Raw genomic sequence first — 12,775 nt, 5'->3', positions numbered from 1 at the left:
ATTGTTTAGGATTTTTTTAGAAATTTGCCTCATTGGATTCAGCAGCACACTGCCATGAACGATGCTGGCAATTTTCTAATTGAAACATGTGATGAGATGGTTTCCCGTGATGTTAAGCAGCAATTACTGTTGCTAAATGGGCGATGGAGGGAGCTGTTTATGGAAGTCAAGCAAGTACGTCTTTCAAATCTATAGACACCTGAAATGTGTATGTATTATAAATATTGGGATGAACAGTATGTTTTAAAGACAATTTTATTTATATAGGCTGGGCTTATTAAGATAGGGTATAGATGTGTTTAAAACTGGTATATTTTATGGTTGATTATCCATTCTTTTCCATTTCTAATGGAAGAATGTTACAGAAATACATTAATTTGATTAAGGATTATGTTGACATATGGAGCCTACTTACATGGAATGATTTGTGTTTCAAATCATAGTTCATTTCTGTTCTGGTTTTTTCCTTTCAAAGTAACTGGACTTACTTCAAATTTATCTAAAATGAGAATCAGGAATGAGAATCTTTCTTGCTAGTTAACAATTCCAGAGAAGATGTAAAAGTGAAGGTAGGTGGCTCTTCCAGTCACAGGTAATGGCTTTCATGATATCCCCATCCCTTTTCTTAACAGTATGCTCGAGCCGATGAGATAGACAGAATGAAGAAAGAATACACAGACAGTGTTAATACCCTGTCTACTTTTGCAACTGAAGCCCATGGGAAACTTTCTGAACCCTTAGAAGTCTCTTTTACGAATGTCAAGTTATTAATCCAAGACTTGGAGGTGAGGGGTTTCTGAGTCATAAAACAAAAATCCTATTCCACTGTGAAAATAAAGATCAGCAGATTGCTCAGATCATTGTAAAAATTGTTTCTATGTCTCCTGGGCATCATTTTGACATGACTGCTTATCCTGATTTGCACCTGTCATAAAAAATATATTGAATTTTTTAAAGATATGTCTTCTTCATATAAAGTAACTTCAAAATAATTTTTCAATTTAGAGATTTTTTTTCTACAGCCAGATTATAAAGCAATGGAAAAAACAGGAGACATCTATAGATAGCACTTCCACATAAATGCTTCCAACAATAAAGGATTAATTGCACAAATTATGGTATTTACATATTGTGAATAGCCTACAGCTTTCAAAAATTAAGTAGTGGAAGAGTTTTTAATGACATGGAAAGATTTTATTATACCATGTATTGTTAAGTGAGAAAAGCAAACGACGGCATCATCCTTTTGTTTTTGTAAAAATAAAAAATGGATATAAACACAGGAAAAATATAAATGATGTAATGATGAGATGCTGGCTTTTGTTTTCACTGTGTGAGAAGACTATAAGTAACTTAAATTTTCATTAACCTAATATTTCTAATTTACAAATATTCTATAATGACAATGTGTTACTTTTCTAAGAAAAAACAAACTGTTTATTTTTTAAAGTCAGAATTGCCCCAAATTTTTAATATGCATTTACATGTTATATAATGTTTCTATACTACATTAACATGCTGGTTTTTTTTTTTTTTTGAAAGTGTAAGATTACTTCAGCTAATCCTGATGTTAACTTAAAAATTTTGGTCACTTTTAAGGGAAAGTTTTATTTATTTGTATAATATCACACATATATATATATATATGCATATATATATATATATAAAGTAATGAAGGGAAGCAAAAACTGGACTCTCCTAAAGTTTACTATAAGTGTAGAATTTTATACAGTGCATATTGATTTTTGTTCTCCCTTCTGTGGAATCCTGAGATGAAAAGGAAATGTGTCATGCATTAATCTAGTTGTTTCAATGATTCACACAGGATATCGAGCAGAGGGTGCCTGCGATTGATGCTCAATACAAGATGGTTACAAAGACAGTGCACCTCATTTCCAAAGAGATCCCCCAAGAAGAAGCTAATGAAATGTTTGCAACCATGTCAAGACTCAAAGAGCAGCTAAGCAAGGTGCGAAAATACTTGAATGCGCAACACGCTGTGTGGCACCAACGTTGCCTGCAGCTTGCCTTATACCTCCTCTCTCTCCTGTGGACAAATTGTTTACTTGTTAACAAATCACACTTTGTTTCTTATTGGGATTCTTGATTTAGTAATTTTGTCACAAATTAAAAAAAAATAAAACTATGACACTGATACCAAGTATTACCTCTGTTAATTCAGAAGTGCTATAGCATATTTTTATAGAAAGGTAAATGCTTTGAGAGGGGCAGCTGAATGTGATAAAACAGAGAAAGGGAAAGAGAAAAAGAAGAGGAGAAACAAGAAGAGGGGATCATACATTTAAATGAGAACTTACTGAGATTCCTTTGACGTACCTCCACTCTAAGCCTATTTTTGCAGTTTTCTGCTAGCATAGCCACAAAGCAATGGAAATTCTGTCCTCCTTTTCTCATGGAGTTCACCTCAGGCTTAGAATATATATGCACTACTTCTGTGCAGGGAACCGGCTATATGTATGCACCGGCCATAAGCCTTTCCTATTGTACTGAGGGATTTTCGTTAAGAGCTTTGGAAGTTCCATTGGGATATTTTATCTATCTAAACTTGAATTTCAGGGAGATGGTATTGTTTGCAAAGTCCACTTAGATTGGGTAATTAATTTCTGATAAAAGAGAAAGGTGATTATATAAATGGAAATATTTTATAATAAAGAATTGAAAAACAAAGGAAAATAAAGTAGAAAAACCTGCCAAATAGGAGAGGAAAAGGTGAAGAGGAAGAGAGTAACCTATGTAAAAATCAGTGATGGAGAATTAATGAAAAAGTGGAAAAATTCAAAAAGCAAAAATAGGAAAAATCATAGTCATGAATAAAAAGACAAAACTTTATCTGTGAATCTGGGATGTATTAGAAGTTTGTGTTCATTATTTTAATGTTCAAGATAGAATTATTGGTAATTTCAAGGTAATGAACAATAATGATAATATTGGCTGCCAGCAAAATTTGCTAAAGATTGGGTACAATTTAAAGCCAACATTTTCAATTTGATAACTTTCTAGCAGTTTCAGGACCACATTTGGGCTTGTACATTACAGCCTGAGCCAGATTTAGTTTGTTCCTAAGAAAGCAAATTGTGCCTTCTTACTGCTATTTCAAATGCAGTATTTTGATAGATATTATTTTTAAAACTTTTTATAGAGACAAGGTCTCACTATGTTGCCCAGGCTGATCTTGAGCTCCTGGGTTCAAGCTATTCTCCCGCCTCGGCCTACTGAGTAGCTGAGACTACAGATTCAATAGATTTTCTGTTGCACCCAGGAAAGATCGATACAGCACACTAATTTTTATGCATATGGGTAGATTCTCTTGGTTTTGTTCCAGGTAATTTTAGCAGAATCTTGTTGCAGCGGAAGGATGGTACCTTTCTTTTAATGAGTATATTCTCTGGGCAGCATGTCCCTAGAATAGAAAAACATTTCTGCATACATAATTGTATATTTAACAGCATAATAAATTATTACCCTCCCCCACTTTCTTCAAGGATTACTTTTAGAATATTCTTGATATAGTTAGCACATTATTATCTTTATATTTTATGAAAAACAAAGAATGGTTTACTAACAAATACTGATTAATGTTTTTTCTTTGGTTGTCTGAAAGTATGGGGGGTGGAAATTCTAGGAGAATAAGGCAGACACTTTCTGGAGCTCTTGATTTCCAGGAGCTATGGCCTCATCGTGAAGATATGTAGGTACAAGACAAGTACAGGTGAGGGCTGCACCAGTTTAGACTAGGGAGACATCCCTCGGAACCTTCAGGAATATATTGATATGTGACTTCAATGCTTGGGACGAGTAGGATGTTGATAAACAGAGGGTAGGAAAGCATGGAGCTGGTGGGAGGTAGGGAAGCACAAAGCCTGTCTGCGAAGAGTAAGTCAACAGGATCGTAGGTTTGTCTGAAGTCGAGGACTCAAGGAGGAAAGCTCTTGAAAATAAAGCTGGAAGGCACAGCTTGCTCTAGATGATGTAATAATAATTCATGACTGTCTTAGGTCAGATTCAAGATAAAGTGAAAATGAGTTGATGGTTTATGAAGTGGAATTTGATGCCATCTGGCTCACTAACAACAACCTTTTAGATGGAAAGTGCTATCCAGAAGGACGATGTAGGTGAATTTTCATGAGAAAACTTGGTATCCATTTATTTGTTTCAGTGGTACAGCTCTATTATTAATATTTTTGTCAGCAAAATTTAACAATATAAAAGAAATGTCATTAAAGAAATGTCTTTGGGTATTTGTAAGCACCAAATGGCAATGTTACTAAAGAAAATGTCCCTGAGAGCTATGGAGAGAGCCCTGAACTTGTGGTACTTAATAGCCTTTCATGGAATTTCTGTCTTTGTGTTTTTAAAGGTCAAAGAATATTACTCCCCACTCCTTTATGAGTCTCAGCAGCTGTTGGTTCCGTTGGAGGAATTAGAAAAGCATGTGACGTCCTTTTATGACTCACTTGGGAAAATCAATGAAATTATAACAGTTCTTGAGCACGAGGCACAATCTAGTGCTCTTTTTAAACAAAAACATCAGGTAAGAAAAATCCCTTTCAGTAGAAATAATTATTTTAATGCATGTGTAGCAAGACTGAGGTGTTGCTTACAGTAAGAGAAATTCAGTTAGGATGGGAAACATGTTTCTGGAACAGTACTAGCAACTCAAAACAAAACAGAAATACATCTTGTCCAAAGATGAAAGCCCATGTACTGTGAGTGGAGGGGATTCGCGCTGTCTATGGGGAGTGGTAGGGCTGGCCCCACGTACAAGCCAGGCTCTGCTCATCTGAATTAATACATTCACTGAGTCAAGCAAAATTAGGAAGAATCATTTGTTTTGAGCACCCAGCTCCCCTTTCTATCAACTGGGCAATGTGAGCCGATGTACTGAGCAAGTATTTATGAATGTCTGCCCTGTGCACGCGTAAGCCGTGCATTCCAGACTGCAAGTGCAGAGGGTGGGAAGTTCACGAGGTTGCTGTGAAATGAATAATATGTTTTGGGAATAGAGTCAAATCCACTACTCTGTCTTGAAACAAAAAGGGCACCCATAATCAAAGGACTTGCTATTATCCTTTTTGCTTTGTATTTATTTAATTTTCTATCAATGAAGCTAGGGATTATGTTTCACAAAGTTCATAAAAAAGTTTAACGTAAATAGCTTCTCATCTGTATTTTTTGAAGCATGGAAGATATATACATTAAATTTTTTTCATTTTTATGTTGACTTTCTTTTGGGAGATCATTTACTGTTGCTTCCCACATATAGCTTTGGGCATCATGTGCTCCCTCACTAGTTGACAAAATGGTTGATTTCATTTTTAAAAAGTATATGTCATCATTCCTTGATACTTTGAAAATGTGTGTGTGTGTGTGTGTATACATAATTTATATATATGTAAAATAAATAACTGCATTCCATTTCCATCCAGTATGTATAATTATATTTTATGAGATCTTTTCTTTGCCTTTAGGAATAGGTCTATTAAACAACCATAAAACTCTGCATATGTCTTTGGTGTGATAATCATTTTTGGTCTCATTTTTAGTAAGCATATCTGTATGCAGAGCAATCTCCTACTGAGTGTTGCAGTTAATTGACTGACTTAGTTGGTTTATTATAAATGAGCCTGTCCCTCAGAGGAGGATGACACTAACATACAGAAGGTCTGCCACTGCTTTAATTGAAATAGATTCATGGGAGGAAGACAGCATCACTGATTAGAGATGACTCAGACAGATATTCAGATATTAGGTCTGAAATAGCAAATAGCAAAGCCTTGATTAGCTTTAATTTCGTCACGTTAAAATGCAGGTGATAATACCTGAGTTTCAGGCGTGTTGTGAATATTACATCAGATAGATATTCTATAATATGACTAGCATATAATAGCACACAATATGTACTCTGTAACTGATAGCATCATTATTATTATCTATAGTGAAGCCACAATGATTATACCATCAAACCTCATCTTAATGACTTCTCATCATATTGGATAAAGATTATTTTTCATTTTGAGACATGGTGCCATTTCCTACATTCCTAAATTGCTATAAATTGTCATCAAATAACCTTTCCATAATCAAAATAATTATTGATATTATTGTTGACAAATATTAATAATATTTCATAATATATTTTAAACTTATGTTACCATTTTATCTCCTAAGTCTTCAAAAGGAAAAAATATATCTTTATTCTGTCTTGCCAAAACAAAACAAAAATTCTAGTCTTAATATTTGCATCTAGATGACCAAAAATAGTATCCAAATGAGGAGTTTGAAATATTTTTTGAAAGCAGTTGAGAATATTGAAATGCAAGTGGTGTGGATTCAAGTCAAAAAATAACTCTCTGTGCCTGTTCCTGAGATACTTCACTTAGGATAATGGTCTCCAGTTCCATCCAAGTTGCTGCAAAAGCCATTATTTTATTCCTTTTTATGGCTGAGTAGTAGTCCATGCTGTATGTGTGTGTATACATATACATACATATATATGTGTGTGTATATCTATATACCACATTTTCTTTATTCACTCTTGAATTGAGGGACACTTAGGTTGATTCCATATCTTTGCAATTGTGAACTGTAGAAACCAAGAAGCAGGGAAGGTGGATGGGGGTGAGGACTAAACACTTACCTCTCAGGTACAATGAGCACTATCCTGGTGATGGGCACCCTAAAAGCCCCAGCTTAAGCATTATACTAAGATATCCATGTAACAAAAACATTTGTACTCCCTTAATATTTTGAAAGCAAAAAAAATGACTCTCCACCTTGGGCTGGGCTGGATAATTTCCATGCTGTTTACTGCAGAAATCGCTGTGATGCCAGGCTACCAATCAGAAGTGGAAGGATCTATGAGTCACCATTGTGTCTCATCCTACAACTGTGGGACCATTGCACGTCTTCCCAGGCCCATTGATCTGGTGACTTCTTTGAGTAGGACCTAAAGTCCACTATTTCATTAATACGGTTGATAGGTTATGAGGCTTAGGAATTCAAATATTATAAACTTAGGGTATACAAATACTAGTTAATTTGCTGCATCTCTTTCAGTAAAGTGAATGTGCGTCGGTGTTAAATGTATTTAGTCAGATGAAAACCTGATATGTAGATTGATTTCATGATGGTTCTCTCAATAAACCATAGTTACATCAACTGGTTGGAGGAAGGTAGACACTAGACAAATAATTTTGATGCTTTGTCATTTTCTTAATGTTAATAAGATGTACATAAAATATTTTTAAAACCTAAAAAAACTCTTTGTGACATTTAAATGCCATGTATAAAAAAGCACTGACTTCAGCAATTATTTAAACTTGAGCTCTTTTGAAAAGAAATGTTCCCCTGTACCTTTGGTTTTACTTACTCATGATTGAAAGCCTAAAAGCTATATAATGTTATTACTTGTAATTGTTACTCTCTTTCTTGCTCTCTCACTTTTGTTTGTATATAATGTTGTTGTGGGTTTCTTTTCCTTGTAGGAACTGCTAGTCTGTCAAGAAAGCTGCAAGAAAACCTTGACACTAATTGAGAAAGGCAGTCAAAGCATTCAAAAGTTTGTGAACTTAAGCAAAGTGTTAAAGCATTTGGATCAGACGAAGCTGCAAAGACAGATTGCAGATGTTCGTGTTGCTTTTCAGGTAATTTGCTCTCCGTGCTATAGAGTTGTGAACCGGGAAAAATGCAAAGGGTGAAGGCAGGTAGTCATCACTTACGCTTTCAGTCTGGCTAAAACGCCTCACCTACTGGTGCTTGGAATCAAATCATTTTTCTACTTCTCTTTGTAATTAACATTGAAAAGAATTAATTATTCTCATCACGATGAAATGTCTTTCTTCCAAGTGTGTTGTTTTAATCAATAATACCCTAACTAAATGATACTTTCTGTAATGAGAAAGCAGCATCACATTATGATTGTTTTCTACGTCAAGAATATGGTAAAGAAAACTGGAGACTGGAAGAAGCATGTCGAAACCAACAGCCGCTTGATGAAGAAGTTTGAGGAGTCCCGAGCAGAGCTGGAGAAGGTGCTGCAGATTGCTCAGGAGGGCCTGGAGGAAAAGGGGGACCCGGAAGAGCTCCTGAAGAGACACACTGTGAGTCTGTGCCTGATGGGGCGCTTGACCTGAGTACGGGGACCAGCGACCCGGGATGAAAACCTAAACAGGGCATTTTCATCCGATACAGAGGGAGAGGGGACAGATGAGTCAGGAAGGCAGGAACTTTTTAGGTCTGAGACCCAGAGCCGTGGTGCACAAAAAGAACTTCAAGGGCAATTGACGAACTGACTTATAAGTGGGCTATTCTTAAGCCCCTAGAATAGTAGATTCATAGGATAATTCAGGTTCTCCAAATTACCAATTCATTATTTAGCTCGGAAATTCTTACATAACTAAAGATTTTTTTAAATAGATGGTTTAAGGTAAATGGCTAAGACTTTTGTGCTCATTTGATACATCTCCCTTATCATAGTATAGATACCGTGTCACCTGAAGTCTGGTCTCTGATACACAACTTGTCTCAGTATTGTGAAACCATCTTCATGATTCTCATACTTGTTTATCAAGGGGCATATGAGATGACCAGCACTCTAACATGCATTTTGAGTCACTTTTCCTGAAATTTCAGTGGATATTTGTATAAACTACACTCTCAAATGATAAATGCAATATATTTGTGAACAGCTGTCTAGACTTAGGGTCAATGTCTGTGACAATAAAATGCAAAACACCTCATTTAGTTTATATGCCTTTACAGTATGGCATTTTCTGTTTTGAATCACTGCATACATCTGAGACTGAGTGACATTTGATCATGTGTGTATTTACACATGTGTCATCTTAGTCTGCTCAGACTGCCATGACAAAATCCCATAGACTGATGGCTTAAGCAACAGAAATGTATTTGTCCACAGTTCTAGAGGCTAGAAGTCTGTGATCAGGGTGCCAGGATGGTAGGGTTCTGGTGAGGGCCCTGTTTCTGGCTTGCAGATGGCCACCTTCTCCCTGTGTTCTCACATGGCAGAGAGGGCTAGCAATCCTTCTGGTGTCTCTTCTTAGAAGGGCACTAATCCCATCCTGAGGTCCCACCATCATGACCTCATCTATACCTAATTATCTCCCAAAGGCCCCATCTCAAATACCACCACAATTGGGGGTGGAACTTCAACATGTAAGTTTGGGGAGGGCCACAATTCATTCCGTAGACTATGTGCTCACATGTGCACATGTGTGAATGTAGGAAGGGGTCATAATGAACCAACAGAGCTTAGCATGCATTGCAGTTAGGCAATGGGGAGTTATGAGGCTTAGTCGTGGCTTCTGCTCTGCCCCTCCCTTCCAGCTTTACCAAGGAGGAACCAAAGCTCCATCACTGTGGAATCAGGTTTTAGGATCTCCCACTGACATTTAGAAATATTCTACCAAATTTAAAAACTGCAAAGAATTTTTTTCTGAAAAATAGAAAGTACCAGTTGAATTTCAGATTTTATGGCTTCTGACTCATAACTCTAGATGCTTATAGTTCATTCCTGAAAAATAAAAACAGCAGTTGCTCCAAAGTTTTGAAGAGCACAACAGCCGGCTGAGAGGCCGTTTAGGGGTGTGATAGTGTCTGGTGCTGCCTTTTATTCTGCCCAACACTCTTAATGACCTCTCCCCTCTCCCTGCCAGGAGTTTTTCAGTCAGCTGGATCAGAGGGTGCTCAACGCTTTCCTGAAAGCTTGTGATGAACTCACCGACATCCTCCCTGAGCAGGAGCAGCCAGGTCTGCAGGAAGCTGTCAGAAAGCTCCACAAACAATGGAAGGTGAGTCAGGCCATGAGGGGGACACCGTGTGTCCTGAACAGGGGAGAGAACTTGCAGGTGCTCGGGTCCGATTGTAAGAGAATTTAGAAATTCATGGAAAGTCACTATGGCAACTTCCTCCATTAAAAAACAAAACAAAACAACAACCAAAACACTGAACTTGAATAAAACATGATAAAATATGATAGAACATTGTTATTCCTATTTTTTAGCAGCATCAACTTTATCATATTACTTGAGTACTCTTTTTTGTTTCCTGATTTTCTTTGGCAGGGTGGCAAGGGCATTTAACTTATTCAAGCAATATTTAGTGAACTCTTCACAGATGAATAAATCATGCCTGGTATACTACTAAAATTACAGAAAAAATTGTGTATATGGTTGCTGCCCTGAAGGATTTTACCCTCCAGTTTAGATAGTGGTGATCTAAAAATATAAATTAAAACATTTCTTGGTTAAGGACTCAACAATGTGCAAAGCATACCCCTCTCCCCCAAAGGGCTTAGATTTCAGTAAGGGAGATGATTAGTTCCAAGTAATAAAAGTATAGCACATAATATGTCCAATTATGTGCAAATAATATATTTATGAAAGCTTTGAAAGAGGGAGGTGGACCCACTTGGGGACTGGAAGAGTGAATAGAGTAACTGGTTTTGAGCTAGAACTTTACAGAAGCAGCAGAAATTTGGGTGGGCAGAAGGGTGAAGCAGCAGCAACCAGAGAGAGAAAGCAGGTGAGTGTGCACGGGGGACCCAGGGGCCCATGGGGGTCCGTCTGTCTGACTTGAGTGCCACATGCTGTGGAAGAACTGGGACTGTCCCATGGAAGCCAACTACAGAATCCGCAGGTCGGATTCTGGAAGCAGTGGCAGCACACTGGAGGCCCTGGAAGGCTGTCTTCCTTGTGCTAAACAAGGGGAAGACTACTCTGGCTGCAGGTAGCAAGTGCTGGGACATGTGGTAATATTTCAGAAGATTGGCTGCTGACACTGTCTCCATCAGGTTGTCTTACTTCCTGGATTTTTAAAAATGTCGGTAACAGGCTAAAAAATTATCCCTGTGCACACACACACAGACACAGACACACACATACACAAACCCTATCGTTAAAGAAATACCTTTAAATTGCTAAATTTGAAAATTCAAGCATCTCATTAAAAAAAAGATTCTTAGAGAAACCCAAGCTTTCTAAGATGTCCATGAAGCTTAATGTATCCTAAGTGTATTATAGAACAGAGACTATTATTGAAGGTTGTATTTTATTACACATACACACACTAAACTCTCTAGGATACAACAGCTTATTTTTCTCATCAGTTACCTTAGCATTCTCTTTTAAAGGTAATCCTTTTAAATGCCACAGGATAGAAGTTAGTTAAAATGAATAAATTATAGAACTAAAGGTAGTGACAAACCTCATGCTTATATTTAAAAAGAACATAAAATGTTATGCATTGTTTGAGTGCTTGCTTGCTTGCTTGTTTTTTCAATGTGTGGCCTAAGAAAAGAAGGATATAGCAGGTGTCAGTAGCCCTGAGCTGTTTAATCCTGGGTTTTTTAACTAATAAGTTTTCCTATGTTCCTCCTTTATGAAGTGGGTATAATATCTACCCTTCTTATTTCATGGGGTTGTTGACAAAATCAAAACAGACACATACAGGGGAGAGGGTATGTGGCATCAGTGCATGATTTAAATCTAGGTTAAAATCCCAGCTTTTCTGCTTACCCCTGAGCCTCCATGATCTAATCTGTAAAATGGGAACATTAATACTTTGTGAGGTTATTGTGAGGATTAAATAGACTACTCACTGAGAGAACACCTGACCCACAGCAGGCTGGAAGGATTCCTTGTTGTCCCAGTCCTTGGAAAAGTACGAAGTAGGTGTGGACAGGTGTGAACAGTAGTGATTAAATCACATTGGCCCTAAAGGGAAGGTTTTATGGATTTTTTTCTGTCAGTCCAATTGGAAATGTATATAATCAGGAACATTATCCTATTTTTCTGAATCTTCCTATGGAATGTAGGATCTTCAAGGAGAAGCTCCTTATCACTTGCTTCATCTGAAGATTGAGGTGGAGAAGAACAGATTCTTAGCCTTGGTAGAAGAATGCAAAACTGAACTGGAGCGAGAGACCAAGCTGGTGGCCCATGAAGGCAGCGAAAAGATTATTAAAGAGCACAGGGTATGTGTCCCCACCACCAAGCACGTAGTCACGTAAAGTCACGTTGCTACATAAAGGTTATAAATGATATTTCAGTTTGGGTCTGAAAAAAATAACTTACTCTACGTCCGTTGTCTGCATGGGAGTCTTCCTTTGGTTTTTCTATGAAAATGTAAAAGTACTGTATGGCTTCTCACTGAGATTATGGAAATGTTTCTTGCTCATTAGATTTTCTTCAGTGACAAAGGTCCTCATCACCTCTGTGAGAAAAGGATACAGCTCATTGAGGAGCTGTGTGTGAAACTCCCAGTGCGGGACCCAGTGAGGGACACATCAGGAACCTGTCACACGGCTCTCAAAGAGCTCAGAGCTGCCATTGACAGCACCTACAGGAAGCTCATGGAAGACCCAGACAAGTGGAAGGACTACGCTAGCAGGTAACCTTGGAATTGCCTCCAGAGAAGGGTATAGTCTGTCTTAATTCTCTTAGTTCACAGATCATTACAAAACAAGAAATGAGATATATTTCATTTTATGCACTAAAGAAAATTAGATTGTATGATCTTGCTGATATTCTTGTACAAAAGTGCTTCATTTGATAAAAAAAATGGGTTTCAGTAGGAAATAGGGTGAGGCACTTTATTTTCAAATGCTCCAGATGTTATCTCTGTGAGACAGAGTTGGCCAATCCTTTTCTTGTTGATTTCCTCATATCCTTGAAGGGGGCTTCTGCAGGTGGGGGTTAGTGTCCCACCTGGTGAGGACAGGTGAGGCCAGACCTCA

The 12,775-nt window shown here is 37.4% G+C and overlaps 1 protein-coding gene across 1 annotated transcript in view; it reads left to right on the top strand.

The window, feature by feature from the left end:
- Positions 1 to 12,775, top strand: part of SYNE1 (spectrin repeat containing nuclear envelope protein 1) — a 427,753-nt gene that overhangs the window by 142,235 nt on the left and 272,743 nt on the right. Inside the window, exons 17-25 of the mRNA XM_045544593.1 lie at positions 10 to 174; positions 633 to 785; positions 1,826 to 1,969; positions 4,379 to 4,552; positions 7,506 to 7,664; positions 7,956 to 8,120; positions 9,696 to 9,830; positions 11,855 to 12,013; positions 12,221 to 12,429. Coding sequence (XP_045400549.1) covers positions 10 to 174; positions 633 to 785; positions 1,826 to 1,969; positions 4,379 to 4,552; positions 7,506 to 7,664; positions 7,956 to 8,120; positions 9,696 to 9,830; positions 11,855 to 12,013; positions 12,221 to 12,429 — 1,463 coding nt within the window. The remainder of the gene's footprint in view (positions 1 to 9; positions 175 to 632; positions 786 to 1,825; positions 1,970 to 4,378; positions 4,553 to 7,505; positions 7,665 to 7,955; positions 8,121 to 9,695; positions 9,831 to 11,854; positions 12,014 to 12,220; positions 12,430 to 12,775) is intronic.

This window comes from Lemur catta, chromosome 2 (genome assembly GCF_020740605.2).
Source record: "Lemur catta isolate mLemCat1 chromosome 2, mLemCat1.pri, whole genome shotgun sequence".
Taxonomy (NCBI): domain Eukaryota; kingdom Metazoa; phylum Chordata; class Mammalia; order Primates; family Lemuridae; genus Lemur; species Lemur catta.
The sequence above is the reverse complement of the archived record's forward strand: the minus strand, read 5'-3'. Positions and strand labels throughout refer to the sequence as shown.